The sequence below is a fragment of the Oncorhynchus nerka genome, linkage group LG25 (genome assembly GCF_034236695.1).
Source record: "Oncorhynchus nerka isolate Pitt River linkage group LG25, Oner_Uvic_2.0, whole genome shotgun sequence".
NCBI lineage: Eukaryota > Metazoa > Chordata > Actinopteri > Salmoniformes > Salmonidae > Oncorhynchus > Oncorhynchus nerka.
The window spans coordinates 9,476,779-9,502,283 of NC_088420.1; the positions used below are offsets into that span (position 1 = coordinate 9,476,779).

The 25,505-nt window shown below is 49.4% G+C and overlaps 1 protein-coding gene across 1 annotated transcript in view; it reads left to right on the forward strand.

Moving 5' to 3' along the window:
* LOC115109020 (calmodulin-regulated spectrin-associated protein 2-like) overlaps positions 1-25,505 on the forward strand; it is a 107,370-nt gene that overhangs the window by 37,463 nt on the left and 44,402 nt on the right. The window contains exons 3-4 of the mRNA XM_029633562.2: positions 12,904-13,068; positions 19,086-19,166. Coding sequence (XP_029489422.2) covers positions 12,904-13,068; positions 19,086-19,166 — 246 coding nt within the window. The remainder of the gene's footprint in view (positions 1-12,903; positions 13,069-19,085; positions 19,167-25,505) is intronic.

The window sequence follows — 25,505 nt, forward strand, 5'->3', positions numbered from 1 at the left end:
GAGGATCCTGTCCACTAGCTCAGATTACCAGACCAGACTGTCATATTGAATGTGAGGATCCTGTCCACCAGCTTAGATTACCAGACCAGACTGTCATATTGAACGTGAGGATCCTGTCCACTAGCTCAGATTACCAGACTGTCATATTGAATGTGAGGATCCTGTCCACTAGCTCAGATTACCAGACCAGACTGTCATATTGAATGTGAGGATCCTGTCCACTAGCTCAGATTACCAGACCAGACTGTCATATTGAACGTGAGGATCCTGTCCACTAGCTCAGATTACCAGACTGTCATATTGAATGTGAGGATCCTGTCCACTAGCTCAGATTACCAGACCAGACTGTCATATTGAATGTGAGGATCCTGTCCACTAGCTCAGATTACCAGACCAGACTGTCATATTGAATGTGAGGATCCTGTCCACTAGCTCAGATTACCAGACCAGACTGTCGTATTGAACGAGAGGATGCTCTCCAACAACTCAGATTACCAGACCAGTCTGCTAAATGACCATATTATATACACTACACACTGGGATACTGGTTCCTCCCCCTGGCACAGTGTGCTTTGAGAGCCAGCCAGTCCTTAGGGCCCTAGCTCAGTCTCCCACAAGCAGGTTACAGCTCTCCCAGTAAGGCTGAATCACATCCGGCCGTGACTGGAAGTCCAATAGGGCGGTGCACAATTGGCCCAGCGCTGTCCGGGTTTGGCCGGGGTAGGCCGTCATTGTAAATAAGAATTTGTTCTTAACTGACTTGCCAATTAAATAAAGGTTAAATAAATACAATTTTAAATAAAGAGGTTACTGCTCTCCCAGTAGAGGTTACTAGCAGGTCACAGCTCTCCCAGTAGAGGTTACTGCTCTCCCAGTAGAGGTTACTGCTCTCCCAGTAGAGGTTACTGCTCTCCCAGTAGAGGTTACTAGCAGGTCACAGCTCTCCCAGTAGAGGTTACTGCTCTCCCAGTAGAGGTTACTGCTCTCCCAGTAGAGGTTACTAGCAGGTCACAGCTCTCCCAGTAGAGGTCACAGCTCTCCCAGTAGAGGTCACAGCTCTCCCAGTAGAGGTCACAGCTCTCCCAGTAGAGGTCACAGCTCTCCCAGTAGAGGTCACAGCTCTGCCAGTAGAGGTCACAGCTCTGCCAGTAGAGGTCACAGCTCTCCCAGTAGAGGTCACAGCTCTCCCAGTAGAGGTCACAGCTCTCCCAGTAGAGGTCACAGCTCTCCCAGTAGAGGTCACAGCTCTCCCAGTAGAGGTCACAGCTCTCCCAGTAGAGGTCACAGCTCTCCCAGTAGAGGTCACAGCTCTCCCAGCTCTCCCAGAGGTCACTGCTCTCCCAGTAGAGGTCACTGCTCTCCCAGTAGAGGTCACTGCTCTCCCAGTAGAGGTCACTGCTCTCCCAGTAGAGGTCACTGCTCTCCCAGTAGAGGTCACTGCTCTCCCAGTAGAGGTCACTGCTCTCCCAGTAGAGGTCACTGCTCTCCCAGTAGAGGTCACTGCTCTCCCAGTAGAGGTCACTGCTCTCCCAGTAGAGGTCACTGCTCTCCCAGTAGAGGTTACTAGCAGGTCACAGCTCTCCCAGTAGAGGTCACAGCTCTCCCAGTAGAGGTCACAGCTCTCCCAGTAGAGGTCACAGCTCTCCCAGTAGAGGTCACAGCTCTCCCAGTAGAGGTCACAGCTCTCCCAGTAGAGGTCACAGCTCTCCCAGTAGAGGTCACAGCTCTCCCAGTAGAGGTCACAGCTCTCCCAGTAGAGGTCACAGCTCTCCCAGTAGAGGTCACAGCTCTCCCAGTAGAGGTCACAGCTCTCCCAGTAGAGGTCACAGCTCTCCCAGTAGAGGTCACAGCTCTCCCAGTAGAGGTCACAGCTCTCCCAGTAGAGGTCACAGCTCTCCCAGTAGAGGTTACTAGCAGGTCACAGCTCTCCCAGTAGAGGTTACTAGCAGGTCACAGCTCTCCCAGTAGAGATTACTAGCAGGTCACAGCTCTCCCAGTAGAGGTCACAGCTCTCCCAGTAGAGGTCACAGCTCTCCCAGTAGAGGTCACAGCTCTCCCAGTAGAGGTCACTGCTCTCCCAGTAGAGGTTACTGCTCTCCCAGTAGAGGTTACTAGCAGGTCACAGCTCTCCCAGTAGAGGTTACTAGCAGGTCACAGCTCTCCCAGTAGAGATTACTAGCAGGTCACAGCTCTCCCAGTAGAGGTTACTGCTCTCCCAGTAGAGGTTACTGCTCTCCCAGTAGAGGTTACTAGCAGGTCACAGCTCTCCCAGTAGAGGTTACTGCTCTCCCAGTAGAGGTTACTGCTCTCCCAGTAGAGGTTACTGCTCTCCCAGTAGAGGTTACTGCTCTCCCAGTAGAGGTTACTAGCAGGTCACAGCTCTCCCGGTAGAGGTCACAGCTCTCCCGGTAGAGGTCACAGCTCTCCCGGTAGAGGTCGCTGCTCTCCCGGTAGAGGTCACTGCTCTCCCGGTAGAGGTCACTGCTCTCCCGGTAGAGGTCACTGCTCTCCCAGTAGAGGTCACTGCTCTCCCAGTAGAGGTCGCTGCTCTCCCAGTAGAGGTCACTGCTCTCCCAGTAGAGGTCACTGCTCTCCCAGTAGAGGTTACTAGCCGGTCACAGCTCTCCCAGTAGAGATTACTAGCAGGTCACAGCTCTCCCAGTAGAGGTCACAGCTCTCCCAGTAGAGGTCACAGCTCTCCCAGTAGAGGTTACTAGCAGGTCACAGCTCTCCCAGTAGAGGTTACTAGCAGGTCACAGCTCTCCCAGTAGAGGTCACAGCTCTCCCAGTAGAGGTTACTAGCAGGTCACAGCTCTCCCAGTAGAGGTCACAGCTCTCCCAGTAGAGGTCACAGCTCTCCCAGTAGAGGTCACAGCTCTCCCAGTAGAGGTTACTAGCAGGTCACAGCTCTCCCAGTAGAGATTACTAGCAGGTCACAGCTCTCCCAGTAGAGGTCACAGCTCTCCCAGTAGAGGTCACAGCTCTCCCAGTAGAGGTTACTAGCAGGTCACAGCTCTCCCAGTAGAGGTTACTATCAGGTCAGGCCTCTTATACACAACAAACGTTTGTTCAACCACTTAAACATTGTCATGTATCACCCAGATCACATGGCAGACTGAGACTGTACATATTTGCCCCTCATTTGTACTCTGTTTAAGCTGGTTTCAATGGAGAGTTGTCTGTTATGCTTTGTCTTTCCAACGGCTCTATAGGAAGGTATGCAATCAGCTCTGCAGAGAAATACACATATGGGTCATGTTCATTGGGCAAACAGAAGAAACTACACTCTACTACCTGGACTTGAACTAATGCATGTTTTTTGCGGAACTTAATGAACACATCCCAGCAGTGATTTAGCCTGGCAGTAAAATATGGATATTGACAACGGGGGAGCATCTCTTACCACAGAGGTAATATAGATGTAATCAGTTTAAAGGATAAAGCAAAATGCACCTCTGTGCTGCAGTGGCTAGTATTTCTCCCCCTTTTCAGGGGCGTAACATAGAGCCTGCAGTTCTAGCACATAAAATGCTAATACTAGTGCTAGTGCCAAAAGGGATGTTTTAGCTCATGTCTGACTTAGCCTGAGATGAGTATACAATAATGTCCCAGTGCATTTAGGAGGGCATCTTGTTTTAGGGGGAAAAGGGCATCTTGTTTTAGGGGGAAAAGGGCATCTTGTTTTAGGGGGAAAAGGGCATCTTGTTTTAGGGGGAAAAGGGCATCTTGTTTTAGGGGGAAAAGGGCATCTTGTTTTAGGGGGATAAGGGCATCTCGTTTTAGGATGAAAAGGGCATCTCGTTTTAGGGGGAAAAGGGCATCTCGTTTTAGGAGGAAAAGGGCATCTCGTTTTAGGAGGAAAAGGGCATCTCGTTTTAGGAGGAAAAGGGCATCTCGTTTTAGGAGGAAAAGGGCATCTCGTTTTAGGAGGAAAAGGGCATCTCGTTTTAGGGTGGAGGAAAAGGGCATCTCGTTTTAGGGTGGAGGAAAAGGGCATCTCGTTTTAGGGTGGAGGAAAAGGGCATCTCGTTTTAGGGTGGAGGAAAAGGGCATCTCGTTTTAGGGTGGAGGAAAAGGGCATCTCGTTTTAGGGTGGAGGAAAAGGGCATCTCGTTTTAGGTGGAGGAAAAGGGCATCTCGTTTTAGGGTGGAGGAAAAGGGCATCTCGTTTTAGGGTGGAGGAAAAGGGCATCTCGTTTTAGGGTGGAGGAAAAGGGCATCTCGTTTTAGGGGGAGAAGGGCATCTCGTTTTAGGGGGAGAAGGGCATCTCGTTTTAGGGGGAGAAGGGCCATCTCATTTTAGGGGGAGAAGGGCATCTCGTTTTAGGGTGGAGGCGGAATTTCGCTTTAGGGTGGAGGCGGAATCTCGCTTTTTGGGGAAAAGCCTGTTTGTTAAAGGGGGAAAGGCCATCTTGTTTTAGGCAACAGTTTCGCCCCTACTCGAGTGAAAGAGGCTAACCGACTCTTGAAGTCGAACTGGAATCTACATCCCTCTCTCTTTTCCCTCCCTTCCTCCCCCCTCCATCTTTCCTCGGTCCAGCTGCTGTAGCTCCATTACAATGGGGGTTATACAGTAGGGCTTGGACTTAGTGCGCTAAAGGGCTCAATCATAGAATTGTTCTGGTATGAACCTGGGCCTAGATATTTATTTAGGATCCGGATATGATTTCCACTCTATTTAGTTAGAATACCTCATGATAATCTTCACACCATACTATTTACAGAGAGAGTTATCATCAATATTTTTCATAGCGGTCTATTTACCATGAAAAAACCATGCTGGCACTAAGACTGCACTCAAGCGAGCTGTATATGGCCATAAGCCAACATTCAGAGGGTGTTTCTCGTTTTTTAAAATTTTACCTTTATTTAACTAGGCAAGTCGGTTAAGAACAAATTCTTATTTTCAATGACGGCCTAGGAACAGTGGGTTAACTGCCTGTTCAGGGGCAGAACGACAGATTTGTACCTTGTCAGCTCGGGGGTTTGAACTTGCAACCTTCCGGTTACTAGTCCAACTCTCTAGTCTCTGTATTTAAAAAATATATTTAAAAAATAAAAAACATTTATTTTATATATTTTTTATTTAAACTTGAACAGACTACAAACAGACAGACCCACACAAACATCAACGACATCACACCTGTCCTGACTAGAGGTCGACCTCTAGTCCTGACCCACATGCTCACACTGTATCCATCTCCAACGCCAAAGACTATGCCACATAATAATGCATTTGATTCTTCTATCATCCCAGCAATGGAGGATCACTTGATTTCCAGTTAAGTAAAAAAAAAAAAAAAAGATTAATGAGAAAAGTATGGTAAATTTACATCGTAAAACTTCTGACAGCCAACTTTCTAACTCCGCCCATAACTTTGGGACTTTATACCACTCCCAGAAGGCAGGAATTATCCAATCATTGTTAATTGTATACTTAAGACATGGCTCCGCCATTATGCTGTAGAAGAATGTATTAATTTTGACTCTTGTATAATAAATTCTATTCATTCGTTTATGCTGGAGTAATCATACATGTGTGTTAACTGTAATTGTGTTATGTTCCAACACTCCCTCCATCATGTGCCAATATCAGTTTTTAACTCTTGGTTCCAATAGTTCATATTTTTTTGTATAAGCTCAGTTTGATAGATAATTCTTTCTGAGAGATTGTGAGTTGGACAGGCTCTCTGCAAGGTTTTGTATATTTTACCTATCATAGGAACATCCTTTTCTTTTTCTGTCTCAAATAGGATTCTCTCAACATTGCTTAAAAGATTTCAGATCGACATTTCGTGATGTAAAACTTTTAAGTTGGCATGTATTTGAAAACGTCTACATTGGTCAGTCGAAATTGGCGTTGCCAGTGATTTTAATACAGGGAAACTGAAATCCGTCTCAACTCATTTTAACCAGCATGTCATCTGTGCAACTAGAGGCGACAAAACTCTAGAATACCTTTATTCCGCATGCAAGGCCCTCCCTTTGGCAAATCAGACCATAACTCTATCCTCCTTCCTGCTCACAAGCAAAAACTCAAACAGGAAGTACCAGTGAAGCGGATGGTAAGCTACAGGACTGTTTCGCTGGCCCAGACTGGAGTGTGTTCCGAGATTCATCCGATCCCTTTTCAACCTATCCCTGACCCGGTCTGTAATACCAACTTGTTTCAAGCAGACCACCATAGTTCACGTGCCCAAGGATGCCAAGGTAACCTACCTAAAATGACTACCAGCTATAGCCATGAAATGCTTTGAAAAGGCTGGTCATGGCTCACATCAACACCATCATCCCAGACACCCTGGACCCACTCCAATTAGCATACCGCCCCAAAAGAGCCGCAGATGATGCAATCTCTATTGCACTCCATACTGCCCTCACCCACCTGGACAAATCAAATCAAATCACACAAGGCATACCTATGTACCTATGCTGTTCATTGACTACAGCTCAGCATTCAACACCATAGTCCCCTCCAAGCGTATCACCAAGTTCAGGACCCTGGAACAGAGCACCTACCTGTGCAACTGGATCCTGGTCGACCACCCCCAGACGCTGAAAGTAGGCAAAAACCCATTCGCCACACTGACCATCAACACAGAGGCCCATCAGGGGTGTGTTCTTAGTACCCTCCTGTACTCCTTGTACGAAAGGCTGTGAAGAAATAGTAGTTATCATAGTAGAATAGATCAAGTTCATAATATCAGCGCTGTAGCTCCGCCCACCTGTGAAGTGGAGCAGAGCATGCTGGGCGATCTCCAGCTCAGTGAACGTTAGCTCAAAGAGATGTCAAGTGAGAGACAGTTCCAGCTCCTGTGTTTTCCCACTAGTTAGCTCTCGTTGTGTTAGCCAAGGCCCGTTAGCCAAGGCCCGTGTGTGTCCTTACTGAAGTGTAAGTACATATTTTAATATCTTTCACATGTTTATTGACATTTTTACATTTGACATTTTTGCCATTTAGTAGACACTCATCCAGAGCGACTTACAGGAGCAATTAGGGAGAAGTGCCTTGCTCATCGACAGAATTTTAACCTAGTTAGCTCGGGGATTCGATGCTCTTGTCCCCTGTTATTTTGTTTATATGCCCTGTAATTCTATAGATGTTATATTGTTTATGTTTATTATGTTTATGTGGGTATTGCATTTTATTTCAGTGTTTAGAGGTATTGAGTTCGTTATGCAGTTGTAGCCCTCTGCTGAAGATGACGGTGCTAATCCGTACCACCTCGTCCTCTGTGTTGTCATTGGTGCCCTTTATCATGGGAGACAACACCAAGTAAAACAGCCTAAAGATTATACAGTCCACCAAGTCCTCAGTTACATTGCCTTTTCGAATGTATGAAAGTGTGTGTGTGTGTGTTAGGGTGGCATCAGTGTGTGTGTGTGTGTTAGGGTGTCAGTGTAAGTATGTGTGACTGTGTAGGAGTCCAGTGTGCAAGAGAGTTAGTGCAAAAAAGGGTGAATGCAGGTAGTCTGTGTAGCTATTTACAGTGGTTCTTCCTTTAGAAGTTTTGAGCTTATGCCCGTTAGTGGTAGATGGTGTCATTCTGTCATTGCACCACACTATCACAAGGGGGAGTTATAATGCTTAAATCTATCGGTAGTCTAAACTATGGCACAAATTGACTGTCTTTTCGGAAATTAATGGAGGTGTTTTCAGTCTGAGAGTCTCTTCTCTGGCACTAGAGTCCTGCATCAGGCAACCACAAAGACTGTCACTGGTCCTGGAGTTCAGAGAGAACCTGGGTAAATACAACGGGGGAATTACACTTGACATTTTTAAAAAATTGGCACGGTGGGCTTTTTGTTTCTCTCCCTCTAAAAACTGAAATAAATGATTCTAAATAACAACCTGGCTTTATTTACAAATGAGTAAGAATGTCTCACCCCATGTTCAATAATGGCCTTAGCTTCTACCCCCAAGCCATAAGACTCCTGAACAGCTAATCAAACTGCTATCTAGACCCCTATTGTACGCTGCTGCTACTCTCTGTTTATTATCTGTGCATGGTCACTTTAACGCTAACTACATGTACATATTACCTCAATTACCTTAACTAACCGGTGCACCCGCACATTGACTCTGTACCGGTACCCCCTGTATATAGCCTCCACATTGACTCTGTACCGGTACCCCCTGTATATAGCCTCCACATTGACTCTGTACAGGTACCCCCTGTATATAGCCTCCACATTGACTCTGTACCGGTACCCCCTGTATATAGCCTCCACATTGACTCTGTACCGGTACCCTCTGTATATAGCCTCCACATTGACTCTGTACCGGTACCCCCTGTATATACAGTGCTATGCAGAAGTATTCACCCCCTTGGCGTTTTTCCTATTTTGTTGCATTACAACCTGTAATTTAAATAGATTTTTATTTGGATTTCATGTAATGGACATACACAAAATAGTACAAATTGCGAAGTGAAAAAAATGATTTGGTACCGGACTTGGCGCTCTGGTACTGCTTGCCGTGTGGTAGCAGAGAGCACAGTCTATGACTAGGGTTGCTGCAGTCTTTGACAATTTTTAGGGCCTTCCTCTGACACTGCCTGATATAGAGGTCCTGGATGGCAGAAAGCTTGGCCCCAGTGATGTACTGGGCTGTTTGCACTACTCTCTGTAGTGCCTTGCAGTCAGAGGCCGAGCAGTTGCCATACCAGGCAGTGATGCAACCTGTAAGGATGCTCTCGATGGTGCAGCTGTAGAACCTTTTGAGGATCTGAGGACCCATGCCAAATCTTTTCAGTCTCCTGAGGAGGACAAGGCTTTGTCGTGCCCTCTTCACGACTGTCTTGGTGTGTTTGGAATGACTAGAATGTAAATAGTATATTGGTACAGTGGGGCCATTCATTGTAAGGTTAAGATGAATTGAGTTAGTCCATGGAAAAGCTCAAAGCGTGTGCACATAATTACGTGCTGTAAATATTTGGAAGTAGGACTCCTCTTATAAACATTTGGAGGACATACTTGCTCCTGGTCTGTTAGTGTTGTATAGCCTGGTTCCTGGTCTGTTAGTGCTGTATAGCCTGGTTCCTGGTCTGTTAGTGCTGTATAGCCTGGTTCCTGGTCTGTTAGTGCTGTATAGCCTGGTTCCTGGTCTGTTAGTGCTGTATAGCCTGGTTCCTGGTCTGTTAGTGCTGTATAGCCTGGTTCCTGGTCTGGTAGTGCTGTACAGCCTTGTTTCTGGTCTGGTAGTTCTGTATAGCCTGGTTCCTGGTCTGTTAGTGCTGTTCAGCCTGGTTGCTGGTCTGTTAGTGCTGTATAGCCTGGTTCCTGGTCTGTTAGTGCTGTTCAGCCTGGTTGCTGGTCTGTTAGTGCTGTTCAGCCTGGTTCCTGGTCTGTTAGTGCTGTATAGCCTGGTTCCTGGTCTGTTAGTGCTGTATAGCCTGGTTCCTGGTCTGGTAGTGCTGTATAGCCTGGTTCCTGGTCTGGTAGTGCTGTATAGCCTGGTTCCTGGTCTGGTAGTGCTGTATAGCCTGGTTCTTGGTCTGGTAGTGCTGTATAGCCTGGTTCCTGGTCTGGTAGTGCTGTATAGCCTGGTTCCTGGTCTGGTAGTGCTGTATAGCCTGGTTCCTGGTCTGGTAGTGCTGTATGGCCTGGTTCCTGGTCTGGGGGTGGGGTCTGTGAATCAGTGTATGGCCCTGCAGCACATGGCCGTCAGAGCCAGTCCAGCCACGCAAATCAAATGTATTTATATAGCCCTTCGTACATCAGCTGATATCTCAAAGTGCTGTACAGAAACCCAGCCTAAAACCCCAAACAGCAAGCAATGCAGGTGTAGAAGCACTGTGGCTAGGTAAAACTCCCTAGAAAGGCCAAAACCTAGGAAAAAACCGAGAGAGGAACCAGGCTATGTGGGGTGGCCAGTCCTCTTCTGGCTGTGCCGGGTGGAGATTATAACAGAACATGGCCAAGATGTTCAAATGTTCATAAATGTCCAGCATGGTCAAATAATAATAATCACAGGCAGTTGAAACTGGAGCAGCAGCACGGCCAGGTGGACTGGGGACAGCAAGGAGTCATCATGTCAGGTAGTCCTGAGGCATGGTCCTAGGGCTCAGGTCCTCCGAGAGAGACAAAGAAAGAGAGAATTAGAGAACGCACACTTAAATTCACACAGGACACCGGATAGGACAGGAGAAGTACTCCAGATATAACAAACGGACCCTAGCCCCCCGACACATAAACTACTGCAGCATAAATACTGGAGGCTGAGACAGGAGGGGTCAGGAGACACTGTGGCCCCATCCGATGACACCCCCGGACTGGGCCAAACAAGAAGTTTGAGGGATATCTTCAACCACCAACTTACCATCCTGAGACAAGGCCGAGTATAGCCCACAAAGATCTCCGCCACGGCACAACCCAAGGGGGGGCGCCAACCCAGACAGGAAGATCGCATCAGTGACTCAACCCACTCAAGTGACGCACCCCTCCTAGGGACGGTATGAAAGAGCCCTAGTAAGCTAGTGACTCAACCCCTGTAATAGGGTTAGAGGCAGAGAATCCCAGTGGAAAGAGGGGAACCGGCCAGGCAGAGACAGCAAGGGCGGTTCATTGCTCCAGAGCCTTTCCGTTCACCTTCACACTCCTGGGCCAGACTGCACTCAATCATATGACTCACTGAAGAGATGAGTCTTCAGTAAAGACTTAAAGGTTGAGACCGAGTTTGCGTCTCTCACATGGGTAGGCAGACCATTCCATAAAAACTGAGCTCTATAGGAGAAAGCCCTGCCTCCAGCTATTTGCTTAGAAATTCTAGGGACAATTAGGATGCCTGCGTCTTGTGACCATAGCGTACGTGTAGGTATGTACGGCAGGACCAAATCGGAAAGATAGGTAGGAGCAAGCCCATGTAATGCTTTGTAGGTTAGCAGTAAAACCTTGAAATCACCTCTGGCCTGCTCGCCTCCCTACCACTGAGGAAGTACAGTTCCCACTCAGCCCAGTCAAAACTGTTCGCTGCTCTGGCCCCCCAATGGTGGAACAAACTCCCTCACGACGCCAGGGCATCGGAGTCAATCACCACCTTCCGGAGACACCTGAAACCCCACCTCTTTAAGGAATACCTAGGATAGGATAAAGTAATCCTTCTCACCCCCCCCCCCCCTTAAAAGACCTAGATGCACTATTGTAAAGTGGCTGTTCCACTGGCTGTCATAAGGTGAAAGCACCAATTTGTAAGTCGCTCTGGATAAGAGCGTCTGCTAAATGACTTAAATGTAAATGTAAATCAGCCCTTGCCTTAACATCACCCCGAGAAAACCATCCCTACAGTGAAGCATGGTGGTGGTAGCATCATGCTGTGGGATGTTTTTCATCGGCAGCGAATGGGAAACGGGTCAGAATTGAAGGAATGATGGATGGCGCTAAATACAGGGAAATTCTTGAGGGAAACCTGTTTCAGTCTTCCAGAGATTTGAGACTGGGACGGAGGTTCACCGTCCAGCAGGACAATGACCCTGAGCACAATGCTAAAGCAACACTCGAGTGGCTTAAGGGGAAACATTTAAATGTCTTGGAATGGCCTAGTCAAAGCCCAGACCTCAATCCAATTGAGAATCGGTGGTATGACCAGCAGAACCCATCTAACTTGAAGGAGCTGGAGCAGTTTTGCCTTTGAAGAACAGGCATTTATCCCAGTGGCTAGATGTGCCAAGCTTATTGAGACATACCCCAAGAGACTTGCAGCTGTAATTGCTGCAAAAGGTGGCTCTACAAGGTATAGACTTTGGGGGGTGAATAGTTGTGCACGCTCAAGTTTGCATTTTTTTTGTCCAACTTTTCTTGTCTGTTTCACAATAAAAATTATTTTTCATCTTCAAAGTGGTAGGCAGGTTATGTAAATCAAATGATACAAACCCCCCCAAATATATATTCTAATTCCAGGTTGTAAGGCAACAAAATAGGAAAAATGTCAAGGGGGGTGAATACTTTCGCAAGCCACTGTACATTGTATTACTGTACTAGAGATCCATGATATTACTGTACTAGAGATGCATGATATTACTGTACTACTGTGGTTGAGACAGACACACTCAACTCCTGACCCAGGCTGCAGGCTTGGTGTAGGCTTCTCTCTCTATCTCTCTCTCCCTTCAGGGTGTGAGAACACAAAGTTAATTGGGTCGCTGAATGAGGGATGGACCCAAGTGTTTTCAGGGCAACAGCCACTGGGGAACGGCCAACTGAGAACTGCTAGACTCTATGTGGAGGAGGGTTAGCTAGGACTCCATGGTTCAATTCCATTCCCATAACTTGCTCCCTTACCTCGTTTTGTAGATTGGATAGATCTTGATGGGTCTAATCAAGGTTGCAATAACTCCACCGACCCTTCTGATAGGCCAGGTTTAGCTTCCACCATATTCCATACTCTTCTAAGGCTTTTCCAATATAGTGTTTAACACGGGTGCTTGGGGTTTTATTTACACGGGTGCTTGGGGTTGTATTTACACGGGTGCTTGGGGTTGTATTTACACGGGTGCTTGGGGTTGTATTTACACGGGTGCTTGGGGTTTACACTGGTGTTTTGTGTTTTTGTGCCTGGCCCAAAAAATGTATAGGGCCGTGGTACCAGTTAACCACGTTAACAAGTGTATAGGGAGTAAGGCAGCTACCGGAGTAACCCGATTTAGAATGTGTCCCCATGATGAATTCCCTACTAAGGAGGCTACCAGAGTAACCCGATTAGAACGTGTCCCCATGATGAATTCCCTACTAAGGAGGCTACCAGAGTAACCCGATTAGAACGTGTCCCCATGATGAATTCCCTACTAAGGAGGCTACCAGAGTAACCCGATTAGAACGTGTCCCCATGATGAATTCCCTACTAACATCACTGACCTAAAGCCTTTTCAGATCCACAATTACCTTGTTTCCTGTTTCCTCTGTCAGAGTGCCCACCTGGCTATGATGGACACGCTGATGATGGCGTACACGGTGGAGACGGTGAGCGTGGAGAAGGTGGTGGCGTGCATCCTTCGGTACTCCTCCCACCAAGATGAAGATGCAGACACACCGTACGACACCGAGGACGCCGTGACCAGCTGGATCAACAAGGTATTTACCTGCACGGCATTCTAACACACACCCACACACACGAATAGGACCACCTACAGTCTAGACCAGCTGGGCATCATACATTTTGTTCCCTTTTCACACTACTGAGCTGAGCTGTACTGCACAGGATCTTGCTACTTTGCTTCTATCCGTCTCTTTCCCTCTCTGCAGGACAAGCCACACTCTTTCCCCCACTGCAGGACAAGCCACACTCTTTCCCCCACTGCAGGACAAGCCACACTCTTTCCCCCTCTGCAGGACAAGCCACACTCTTTTCCTCTCTGCAGGACAAGCCACACTCTTTCCCCCTCTGCAGGACAAGCCACACTCTTTCCCCCTCTGCAGGACAAGCCACACACTCTTTCCCCCTCTGCAGGACAAGCCACACACTCTTTCCCCCTCTGCAGGACAAGCCACACTCTTTCCCCCTCTGCAGGACAAGCCACACACTCTTTCCTCCTCTGCAGGACAAGCCACACTCTTTTCCTCTCTGCAGGACAAGCCACACTCTTTCCCCCTCTACAGGACAAGCCACACTCTTTCCCCCTCTGCACGACAAGCCACACACTCTTTCCCCCTCTGCAGGACAAGCCACACTCTTTCCCCCTCTGCAGGACAAGCCACACTCTTTCCCCCTCTGCAGGACAAACCACACTCTTGTCCTCTCTGCAGGACAAGCCACACTCTTTCCCCCTCTGCAGGACAAGCCACACTCTTTCCCCCTCTGCAGGACAAGCCACACTCTTTCCCCCTCTGCAGGACAAGCCACACTCTTTCCCCCTCTGCAGGACAAGCCACCCTCTTTCCCCTCTGCAGGACAAGCCACACACTCTTTCCCCTCTGCAGGACAAGCCACACACTCTTTCCCCTCTGCAGGACAAGCCACACACTCTTTCCCCCTCTGCAGGACAAGCCACACACTCTTTCCCCCTCTGCAGGACAAGCCACACACTCTTTCCCCTCTGCAGGACAAGCCACACACTCTTTCCCCTCTGCAGGACAAGCCACACACTCTTTCCCCCTCTGCAGGACAAGCCACACTCTCTTTCCCCCTCTGCAGGACAAGCCACACTCTTTCCCCCTCTGCAGGACAAGCCACACTCTTTCCCCTCTGCAGGACAAGCCACACTCTTTCCCCTCTGCAGGACAAGCCACACTCTTTCCCCCTCTGCAGGACAAGCCACACTCTCTTTCCCCCTCTGCAGGACAAGCCACACTCTTTCCCCCTCTGCAGGACAAGACACCCTCTGAAAATCTGTACAATGTCTACTGAGAAGGGTTCAACTTTTTTTTAATTCCAATGTATTGTTTAACAATTTACACTTGGCATTTTAAATGAACCCCCCCCCCACGCCATGTATGAATAAATTAAATGAATCAAAGGGATGGGGCCAAGGGAAAAGGCTAGGGGGTGATTTGGGACCGACTGTGCATGTTGTTCTGTGTGGGGGCGGTCTTGCCCTGGGCCTGTCTCTGTGACAGTGGAGGGGGGAGTGTTAGGGTGCGTCCCACAGGGCCCTGGTCAAATATAGTGCTCTATATAGGGGACAGGGAGATACTGCCTTAGTGTGAGTGAGATGCTGCCTTAGTGTGAGTGAGATGCTGCCTTAGTGTGAGTGAGATGCTGCCTTAGTGTGAGTGAGATGCTGCCTTAGTGTGAGTGAGATGCTGCCTTAGTGTGAGTGAGATGCTGCCTTAGTGTGAGTGAGATGCTGCCTTAGTGTGAGTGAGATGCTGCCTTAGTGTGAGTGAGATGCTGCCTTAGTGTGAGTGAGATGCTGCCTTAGTGTTAGTGAGATGCTGCCTTAGTGTTAGTGAGATGCTGCCTTAGTGTGAGTGAGATGCTGCCTTAGTGTGAGTGAGATGCTGCCTTAGTGTGAGTGAGATGCTGCCTTAGTGTTAGTGAGATGCTGCCTTAGTGTTAGTGAGATGCTGCCTTAGTGTTAGTGAGATGCTGCCTTAGTGTGAGTGAGATGCTGCCTTAGTGTTAATGAGGGCTGACCAAATTTTTGGTTCATTCAGGATTCTAGCAGCCGTGTTTAGCACTAACTGAAGTTATTTAGTGCTTTGTCCAGGTAGCCGGAAAGTAGTGCATTGCAGTAGTGTAACCCAGAAGTGACAAAAGCATGAATACATTTTTCTGCATCATTGTTTGGACAGAAAGTTTCAGATTTTTTTGCAATGTTACGTAGATGGAAAAAAGTTGTCCTTGAAACAGTCTTGATATGTTCGTCAAAAGAGAGATCAGGGTCCAGAGTTACGCCGAGGTCCTTCAGTTTTATTTGAGACGACTGTACATCCATCAAGTTTAATTGTCAAATTCAACAGAAGATCTCTTTGTTTCTTGGGACCTAGAATTAGCATCTCTGTTTTGTCCGAGTTTAAAAGTATAACGTTTGCCGCCATCCACTTCCTTATGTCTGAAACATAAGCTTCTAGGGAGGGCAATTTTGGGGCTTCACCATGTTTCATCGAAATGCACAGCTATGTATCATCTGCATAGCAGTGAAAGTTAACATTATTTTTCCGAATATATATATATATATATATATATATATGTATATATATATATAGTGAAAACAAAAGTGGTCCTAAAAGGGAGCCTTGAGGAACAGCAAAATTTACAGTTGATTTGTCAGAGGACAAACCCTCCAGAGACAAACTGATATCTTTCTGACAGATGAGATCTAAACCAGGCCAGAACTTTTCCGTGTTGAACATGACCATATCCATGTGTCATGGTACTGCTACAAAGAAACACAGAAAAAACATATTCAATTCCCTTGTGGTCGACTACTGATTAATTATCATGGCCATATAATTTGCTTGGTTTTGGAGAAAATAAGTGGTTTTCTTGTGAGAATTAGCATCATCTGTCCAGTTTTAGCTTCTCACCCCCCCCCCCCCCCCCTTAAAAGATTTAGATGCACTATTGTAAAGTGGCTGTTCCACTGGATGTCATAAGGTGAAAGCACCAATTTGTAAGTCGCTCTGGATAAGAGCGTCTGCTAAATGACTTAAATGTAAATGTAAATGTAGACCAATTTGGGTTTCCAATCTCTCCAAAAGAATGTGGTGATCGATGGTACTGGACTGTACTGGGCCTTACATTCCTCTGTACTGGGCCTTACTTTCCTCTGTACTGGGCCTTACATTCCTCTGTACTGGGCCTTACATTCCTCTGTACTGGACTGTACTGGGCCTTACATTCCTCTGTACTGGGCCTTACATTCCTCTGTACTGGACTGTACTGGGCCTTACATTCCTCTGTACTGGGCCTTACATTCCTCTGTACTGGGCCTTACATTCCTCTGTACTGGGCCTTACATTCCTCTGTACTGGACCTTACATTCCTCTGTACTGGGCCTTACATTCCTCTGTACTGGGCCTTACATTCCTCTGTACTGGACTGTACTGGGCCTTACATTCCTCTGTACTGGACTATACTGGGCCTTACATTCCTCTGTACTGGGCCTTACATTCCTCTGTACTGGGCCTTACATTCCTCTGTACTTGGCCTTACATTCCTCTGTACCGGACTGTACTGGGCCTTACATTCCTCTGTACTGGGCCTTACATTCCTCTGTACTGGACCTTACATTCCTCTGTACTGGGCCTTACATTCCTCTGTACTGGACTGTACTGGGCCTTACATTCCTCTGTACTGGACTATACTGGGCCTTACATTCCTCTGTACTGGGCCTTACATTCCTCTGTACTGGGCCTTACATTCCTCTGTACTTGGCCTTACATTCCTCTGTACTGGACTGTACTGGGCCTTATATTCCTCTGTACTGGGCCTTATATTCCTCTGTACTGGGCCTTTACTTTCCTCTGTACTGGGCCTTTACTTTCCTCTGTACTGGGCCTTACTTTCCTCTGTACTGGGCCTTACATTCCTCTGTTCTGGGCCTTACATTCCTCTGTTCTGGGCCTTACATTCCTCTGTTCTGGGCCTTACATTCCTCTGTACTGGGCCTTACATTCCTCTGTACTGGACTGTACTGGGCCTTACATTCCTCTGTACTGGGCCTTACATTCCTCTGTACTGGGCCTTACATTCCTCTGTACTGGACCTTACATTCCTCTGTACTGGGCCTTACATTCCTCTGTACTGGACTGTACTGGGCCTTACATTCCTCTGTACTGGGCCTTACATTCCTCTGTACTGGGCCTTACATTCCTCTGTACTTGGCCTTACATTCCTCTGTACTGGACTATACTGGGCCTTACAATCCTCTGTACTGGGCCTTACATTCCTCTGTACTTGGCCTTACATTCCTCTGTACTGGACTGTACTGGGCCTTACATTCCTCTGTACTGGGCCTTACATTCCTCTGTACTGGGCCTTACATTCCTCTGTACTGGGCCTTACATTCCTCTGTACTGGGCCTTACATTCCTCTGTACTGGACTGTACTGGGCCTTACATTCCTCTGTACTGGGCCTTACATTCCTCTGTACTGGACTGTACTGGGCCTTACATTCCTCTGTACTGGGCCTTACATTCCTCTGCTGGGAACACTGGGTGGCGTCCAGCTCTGGCCTGCTGGAGACCCAAACACTAAAACACACAGTCTTTGATACAATCTTACCTATTTACACACACACCACTCCACACCTGTACACAGACATTTTTCATTTATTTTTATTTTTATTTCACCTTGATTTAACCAGGGAGGCCAGTTGAGAACAAGTTCTCATTTACAACTGTGACCTGGCCAAGATAAAGCAAAGCAGACACAAACAACAACACCGAGTTACACATGGAATAAACAAACATACAGTCAATAATACAGTAGAAAAAGTATATATACAGTGTGTGCAAATGAGGTAAGATAAGGGAGGTAAGGCAATAAATAGGCCATACTGGTGAAATAATTACAATTTTGCAATAAACACTGGAGTGATAGATGTGCAGAAGATGAATGTGCAAGTAGAGATACTGGGGTGCAAAGGAAAATATATAAAATAAATAAATAACAGTATGGGGTTGAGGTAGTTGGATGGGCTATTTACAGATGGGCTATGTACAGGTGCAGTGATCTGTGAGCTGCTCTGACAGCTGGTGCTTGAAGTTAGTGAGGGAGATATGAGTTTCCATCTTCAGTGATTTTTGCAATTCATTCCAGTCATTGGCAGCAGAGAACTGTAAGGAAAGGCGGCCAAAGGAGGAATTGGCTTTGTGGGTGACCAGTGAAATATACCTGCTGGAGCGCGTGCTACGGGTGGGTGCTGCTATGGTGACCAGTGAGCTGAGATAAGGCAGAGCTTTTCCTAGCAGAGACATATAGATGACCTGGAGCCAGCGGGTTTGGCGTGACGAATATGACGCAAACGCCAGCCAACGAGAGCATAGAGGTCGCAGTGGTGGGTAGTATTTGGTGCTTTGGTGACAAAACATATGGCACTGTGATAGACTGCATCCAATTTGCTGAGTAGAGTGTTGGAGGCTATTTTGTAAATGAAGTCGAGGATCAGTAGGATGGTCAGTTTTACAAGGGTATGTTTGGCAGCATGAGTGAAGGATGCTTTGTTGCGAAATAGGAAGCCGATTCTAGATTTAATTTTGGATAATCATATAGACACATGACACAACACACACACACACACACACAACAACTGGTGTTGTCATGGAATCTTTCGGGGAAAGCATGTGGCACACTGCAGACATTGATAACCTTTGATAACCTTTGAACTCCAATAATGTATCTTTCAACTACAGGGATATTTTTATTAATTTTATTTTATTTCACCTTTATTTAACTAGGCAAGTCAAATTGCTGGAAGGTTTGTAAAGCTTTTGAAGGGACTTTTGTAAACCTTTCTTATATCATAGTTGTGACATTCTTACATAACAGTAAGAAAATAATAAAGGTTAAATACCATAATAGCAGAACTAAGAGAAACATATTTCGGTTTGGCAATGTATTGTGGTAAAACAAGATTCTGTACAGTCAAAGATCACGGAAGCCCTCCAATTAACAAGATAATTCACTCTCTCCCTCTTTTAATCAGGTAAATGAGTATTTGAAGGATATCATTGGTCAGGAGCGGAGGAGAGAAAGGAAGAGAGCTGAGCTTGTTGGCAGGCCAGGGGTGAGTGTCTCGTCCTCTCTTCTTCGGCCTTCTTTCCTACCCACTCCACTCCATCCTTTTTATTCTGGTTTTAGGAGCATCTTCTACATTTCAATGACCTGGTCTAACAGTTAGATATGCAAATTCAATGTATGCATTTAATCATAGATTATTATTTTTTTGCAATACAGATTCAAAACGGTTTGTATTCGAATTCAATCTCTGCTGTCACTAATATCATTCCATATTTAAGCCTCAATATTTATATGTTATGTTATAGCAGCACCAGGCAAGCTCATTGTCAACATGAACAGCATGATATGTCTATGCAATGCCCTTACTCAGCTTGGTCCCAGATCTGTTTGTGGTGTCCTGCCAACTCCTCTGTTTATTGTCATGCCCCATTGGCACAAACTGATCTGGGACCAGGCTACTTTCTCTCCTGTACTTTCTTCACACCCCACACAGTGAAAAATGTTACGTCAAGTCCTTTCAATGATACTTACAAGACAAGTCATTTAGTCTGGGACACACACACAGGTCAAACAAGAAAGCAGACTACCTATCTAGGAGTTGTTGTGTCTAGCTAGCGTGTTTCATAAAACATGCTACGTGAGGCTTCTCTGATGCCCTACGACAGGTTGTTGTGCCAGCTGAGTCATGCTCTTTGGCTCTGAACAATCATGTCATCAGGCAGGCTGGTTCAGTTTTATGGTCGGCTGAGCAGCAGGGTTGACATGGTAACATGGCCTCTGACACAGCAAAACTGGCAAGTGAGGGAGAGAGAGATGATGTCATCTTCTTTTCCTCCTCTTCCCTCATCTCCTTCCCTTCTTTCCCTCCTCTTCCCTCATCTCCTCCCCTTCTTTCCCTTGTTTCCTCTCCTGATTTCCCTCTTCGTTTTCACTCTCCTTCCTCTCCTCCCCCCCTCCCCCATCCCATCCCATCCAACGTCTCTCCTCTCTTCTCTGCGTGCCCATCTAGAAATGTTTTTTATCAGCCTGTCCTGGTGGTAACCCCTGTCATGGCAGCTTGTCCTGGTCTTAACCCTGCCATGTTAGTGTGGCTGGGTCTGCCAGTGGCTGGGCCTGCCAGACTGTTCCCTCCTCTGCGTCACAACCCCTTTAGTGAACATGTTCTATGGAGAGAATGTCATTACATCTCTAAAGGAGTCTTGAGAAAACTCTTAGAGTTCTCTGGAGGAAATGTCTGTGGCTGGCTGGCTGGCTGGCTGGCTGGCTGTGTGGCTGGCTGGCTGGCTGGCTGTGTGATATAGTTCTCTGGAGGAAATGTCTGTGGCTGGCTGGCTGGCTGGCTGGCTGGCTGTGTGGCTGGCTGGCTGGCTGGCTGTGTGATATAGTTCTCTGGAGGAAATGTCTGTGGCTGGCTGGCTGTGTGGCTGGCTGGCTGGCTGTGTGGCTGTGTGATATAGTTCTCTAGAGGAAATGTCTGTGGCTGGCTGGCTGGCTGTGTGGCTGGCTGGCTGGCTGGCTGTGTGGCTGTGTGATATAGTTCTCTGGAGGAAATGTCTGTGGCTGGCTGGCTGGCTGGCTGGCTGGCTGGCTGGCTGTGTGGCTGGCTGGCTGGCTGGCTGTGTGATATAGTTCTCTGGAGGAAATGTCTGTGGCTGGCTGGCTGTGTGGCTGGCTGGCTGGCTGTGTGGCTGTGTGATATAGTTCTCTAGAGGAAATGTCTGTGGCTGGCTGGCTGGCTGTGTGGCTGGCTGGCTGGCTGGCTGTGTGGCTGTGTGATATAGTTCTCTGGAGGAAATGTCTGTGGCTGGCTGGCTGTGTGGCTGGCTGGCTGTGTGGCTGGCTGGCTGTGTGATATAGTTCTCTGGAGGAAATGTCTGGCTGGCTGGCTGTGTGGCTGGCTGGCTGTGTGGCTGACTGGCTGTGTGGCTGGCTGGCTGGCTGTGTGGTTGGCTGGCTGTGTGATATAGTTCTCTGGAGGAAATGTCTGGCTGGCTGGCTGTGTGGCTGGCTGGCTGTGTGGCTGGCTGGCTGTGTGGCTGGCTGTGTGGCTGACTGGCTGTGTGGCTGGCTGGCTGGCTGTGTGGCTGGCTGGCTGTGTGATATAGTTCTCTGGAGGAAATGTCTGTGGCTGGCTGGCTGGCTGGCTGTGTGGCTGGCTGGCTGGCTGGCTGTGTGGCTGGCTGGCTGTGTGGCTGTGTGGCTGGCTGTGTGGCTGTGTGGCTGGCTGTGTGGCTGGCTGGCTGGCTGGCTGGTTGTATGGCTGGCTGGCTGTGTGATATAGTTCTCTGGAGGAAATGTCTGTGGCTGGCTGGCTGGCTGGCTGTGTGGCTGGCTGGCTGTGTGGCTGGCTGTGTGGCTGGCTGGCTGTGTGGCTGGCAGGCTGGCTGTGTGATATAGTTCTCTGGAGGAAATGTCTGTGTGGCTGGCTGTGTGGCTGGCTGGCTGTGTGGCTGGCTGTGTGGCTGGCTAGCTGTGTGATATAGTTCTCTGGAGGAAATGTCACTGATGCCCCACCAGAATGTGCCTGCAGAGACCTGGCATGAAGTGGCTGGCTGGCTGGCTGTGTGTGTGTGTGTGTGTGTGTGTGTGTGTGTGTGTGTGTGTGTGTGTGTGTCTGTTCCCCACTCCACCCTGTCTAGAGACGAAGATAGCGGCTGTTTGATGCTGATGTGAGCTGTCAGTGTACAGAGACAGTCTCCTGCTCACCCGCATGCCTGAACTGAACTGTCCCAGAGCTGTCCCTGGGCTGGACACCCATTGACCCCAGAACAGAGCTGTCCCAGAGCTGGACACCCATTGACCCCAGAACAGAGCTGTCCCTGGGCTGAACACCCATTGACCCCAGAACAGACCTGTCCCTGGGCTGAACACCCATTGACCCCAGAACAGAGCTGTCCCTGGGCTGAACACCCATTGGCCCCAGAACGGAGCTGTCCCTGGGCTGAACACCCATTGGCCCCAGAACAGAGCTGTCCCTGGGCTGAACACCCATTGGCCCCAGAACAGAGCTGTCCCTGGGCTGGACACCCATTGGCCCCAGAACAGAGCTGTCCCTGGGCTAGATACCCATTGGCCCCAGAACAGACCTGTCCCTGGGCTGGACACCCATTGACCCCAGAACAGACCTGTCCCTGGGCTGGACACCCATTGACCACAGAACAGAGCTGTCCCTGGGCTGGACACCCATTGACCCCAGAACAGACCTGTCCCTGGGCTGGACACCCATTGACCCCAGAACAGAGCTGTCCCTGGGCTGGACACCCATTGACCCCAGAACAGAGCTGTCCCTGGGCTGGACACCCATTGACCCCAGAACAGAGCTGTCCCTGGGCTGGACACCCATTGACCCCAGAACAGAGCTGTCCCTGGGCTGGATACCCATTGGCCCCAGAACAGAGCTGTCCCTGGGCTAGATACCCATTGGCCCCAGAACAGAGCTGTCCCTGGGCTGGACACCCATTGGCCCCAGAACAGAGCTGTCCCTGGGCTAGATACCCATTGGCCCCAGAACAGAGCTGTCCCTGGGCTAGATACCCATTGACCCCAGAACAGAGCTGTCCCTGGGCTAGATACCCATTGGCCCCAGAACAGACCTGTCCCTGGGCTGAACACCCATTGACCCCAGAACAGACCTGTCCCTGGGCTGAACACCCATTGACCCCAGAACAGACCTGTCCCTGGGCTGGACACCCATTGACCCCAGAACAGACCTGTCCCTGGGCTGGACACCCATTGACCCCAGAACAGACCTGTCCCTGGGCTGGACACCCATTGGCCCCAGAACAGACCTGTCCCTGGGCTGGACACCCATTGACCCCAGAACAGACCTGTCCCTGGGCTGGACACCCATTGACCCCAGAACAGAGCTGTCCCTGGGCTGGACACCCATTGGCCCCAGAACAGAGCTGTCCCTGGGCTGGACACCCATTGACCCCAGAACAGAGCTGTCCCTGGGCTGGACACCCATTGACCCCAGAACAGAGCTGTCCCTGGGCTGGACACCCATTGGCCCCAGAACAGACCTGTCCCTGGGCTGGACACCCATTGGCCCCAGAACAGAGCTGTCCCTGGGCTGGATACCCATTGACCCCAGAACAGAGCTGTCCCTGGGCTGGATACCCATTGGCCCCAGAACAGAGCTGTCCCTGGGCTGGACACCCATTGACCCCAGAACAGAGCTGTCCCTGGGCTGGACACCCATTGGCCCCAGAACAGACCTGTCCCTGGGCTGGACACCCATTGGCCCCAGAACAGAGCTGTCCCTGGGCTGGATACCCATTGACCCCAGAACAGAGCTGTCCCTGGGCTGGATACCCATTGACCCCAGAACAGAGCTGTCCCTGGGCTGGACACCCATTGGCCCCAGAACAGAGCTGTCCCTGGGCTGGACACCCATTGGCCCCAGAACAGAGCTGTCCCTGGGCTGGACACCCATTGGCCCCAGAACAGACCTGTCCCTGGGCTGGACACCCATTGGCCCCAGAACAGAGCTGTCCCTGGGCTGGACACCCATTGACCCCAGAACAGAGCTGTCCCTGGGCTGGATACCCATTGGCCCCAGAACAGAGCTGTCCCTGGGCTAGACACCCATTGGCCCCAGAACAGAGCTGTCCCTGGGCTGGACACCCATTGACCCCAGAACAGACCTGTCCCTGGGCTGGACACCCATTGGCCCCAGAACAGAGCTGTCCCTGGGCTGGACACCCATTGGCCCCAGAACAGAGCTGTCCCTGGGCTGGACACCCATTGACCCCAGAACAGAGCTGTCCCTGGGCTGGACACCCATTGACCCCAGAACAGAGCTGTCCCTGGGCTGAACACCCATTGACCCCAGAACAGAGCTGTCCCTGGGCTGGATACCCATTGGCCCCAGAACAGAGCTGTCCCTGGGCTAGATACCCATTGGCCCCAGAACAGAGCTGTCCCTGGGCTGGATACCCATTGGCCCCAGAACAGACCTGTCCCTGGGCTGGATACCCATTGACCCCAGAACAGACCTGTCCCTGGGCTGAACACCCATTGACCCCAGAACAGAGCTGTCCCTGGGCTGGATACCCATTGGCCCCAGAACAGACCTGTCCCTGGGCTGGATACCCATTGGCCCCAGAACAGACCTGTCCCTGGGCTGAACACACATTGACCCCAGAACAGAGCTGTCCCTGGGCTGGACACCCATTGACCCCAGAACAGACATGTCCCTGGGCTGGACACCCATTGACCCCAGAACAGACCTGTCCCTGGGCTGGATACCCATTGACCCCAGAACAGACCTGTCCCTGGGCTGGACACCCATTGACCCTATTGGTTATTTTACACACCAATATTTCTACTTGCACATCATCATCTGCACATCCCGTTTTCATCTGCTAAACTGTAATTACTTTGCTCCTACGGCCTATTTATTGCCTTACCACCTCATGCCATTTGCACACACTGTATATAGACTTTCTTTTTTCCATTGTGTTATTGACAGTACACTTGTTTATTCCATGTGTAACTCTGTGTTGTTGTTTGTGCCGCACTGCTTTGCTTTATCTTGGCCAGGTCGCAGTTGTAAATGAGAACTTGTTCTCAACTGGCCTACCTGGTTAAATAAAGGTGAAATAAATGTTTCTTCACTGCTAGGCTCCTGCCACTGCTAGACTCCTGCCACTGCTAGACTCCTGCCACTGCTAGACTCCAGCCACTGCTAGACTCCTGCCACTGCTAGACTCCTGCCACTGCTAGACTCCAGCCACTGCTAGACTCCAGCCACTGCTAGACTCCAGCCACTGCTAGGCTCCAGCCACTGCTAGACTCCAGCCACTGCTAGGCTCCAGCCACTGCTAGACTCCAGCCACTGCTAGGCTCCAGCCACTGCTAGGCTCCAGCCACTGCTAGGCTCCAGCCACTGCTAGGCTCCAGCCACTGCTAGACTCCAGCCACTGCTAGACTCCAGCCACTGCTAGGCTCCTGCCACTGCTAGGCTCCAGCCACTGCTTGGCTCCAGCCACTGCTAGACTCCAGCCACTGCTAGACTCCAGCCACTGCTAGGCTCCAGCCACTGCTAGACTCCAGCCACTGCTAGGCTCCTGCCACTGCTAGGCTCCAGCCACTGCTTGGCTCCAGCCACTGCTAGACTCCAGCCACTGCTAGGCTCCAGCCACTGCTAGGCTCCAGCCACTGCTAGACTCCAGCCACTGCTAGACTCCAGCCACTGCTAGACTCCAGCCACTGCTAGACTCCTGCCACTGCTAGACTCCTGCCACTGCTAGACTCCTGCCACTGCTAGACTCCTGCCACTGCTAGACTCCAGCCACTGCTAGGCTCCAGCCACTGCTAGGCTCCAGCCACTGCTAGGCTCCAGCCACTGCTAGGCTCCAGCCACTGCTAGGCTCCAGCCACT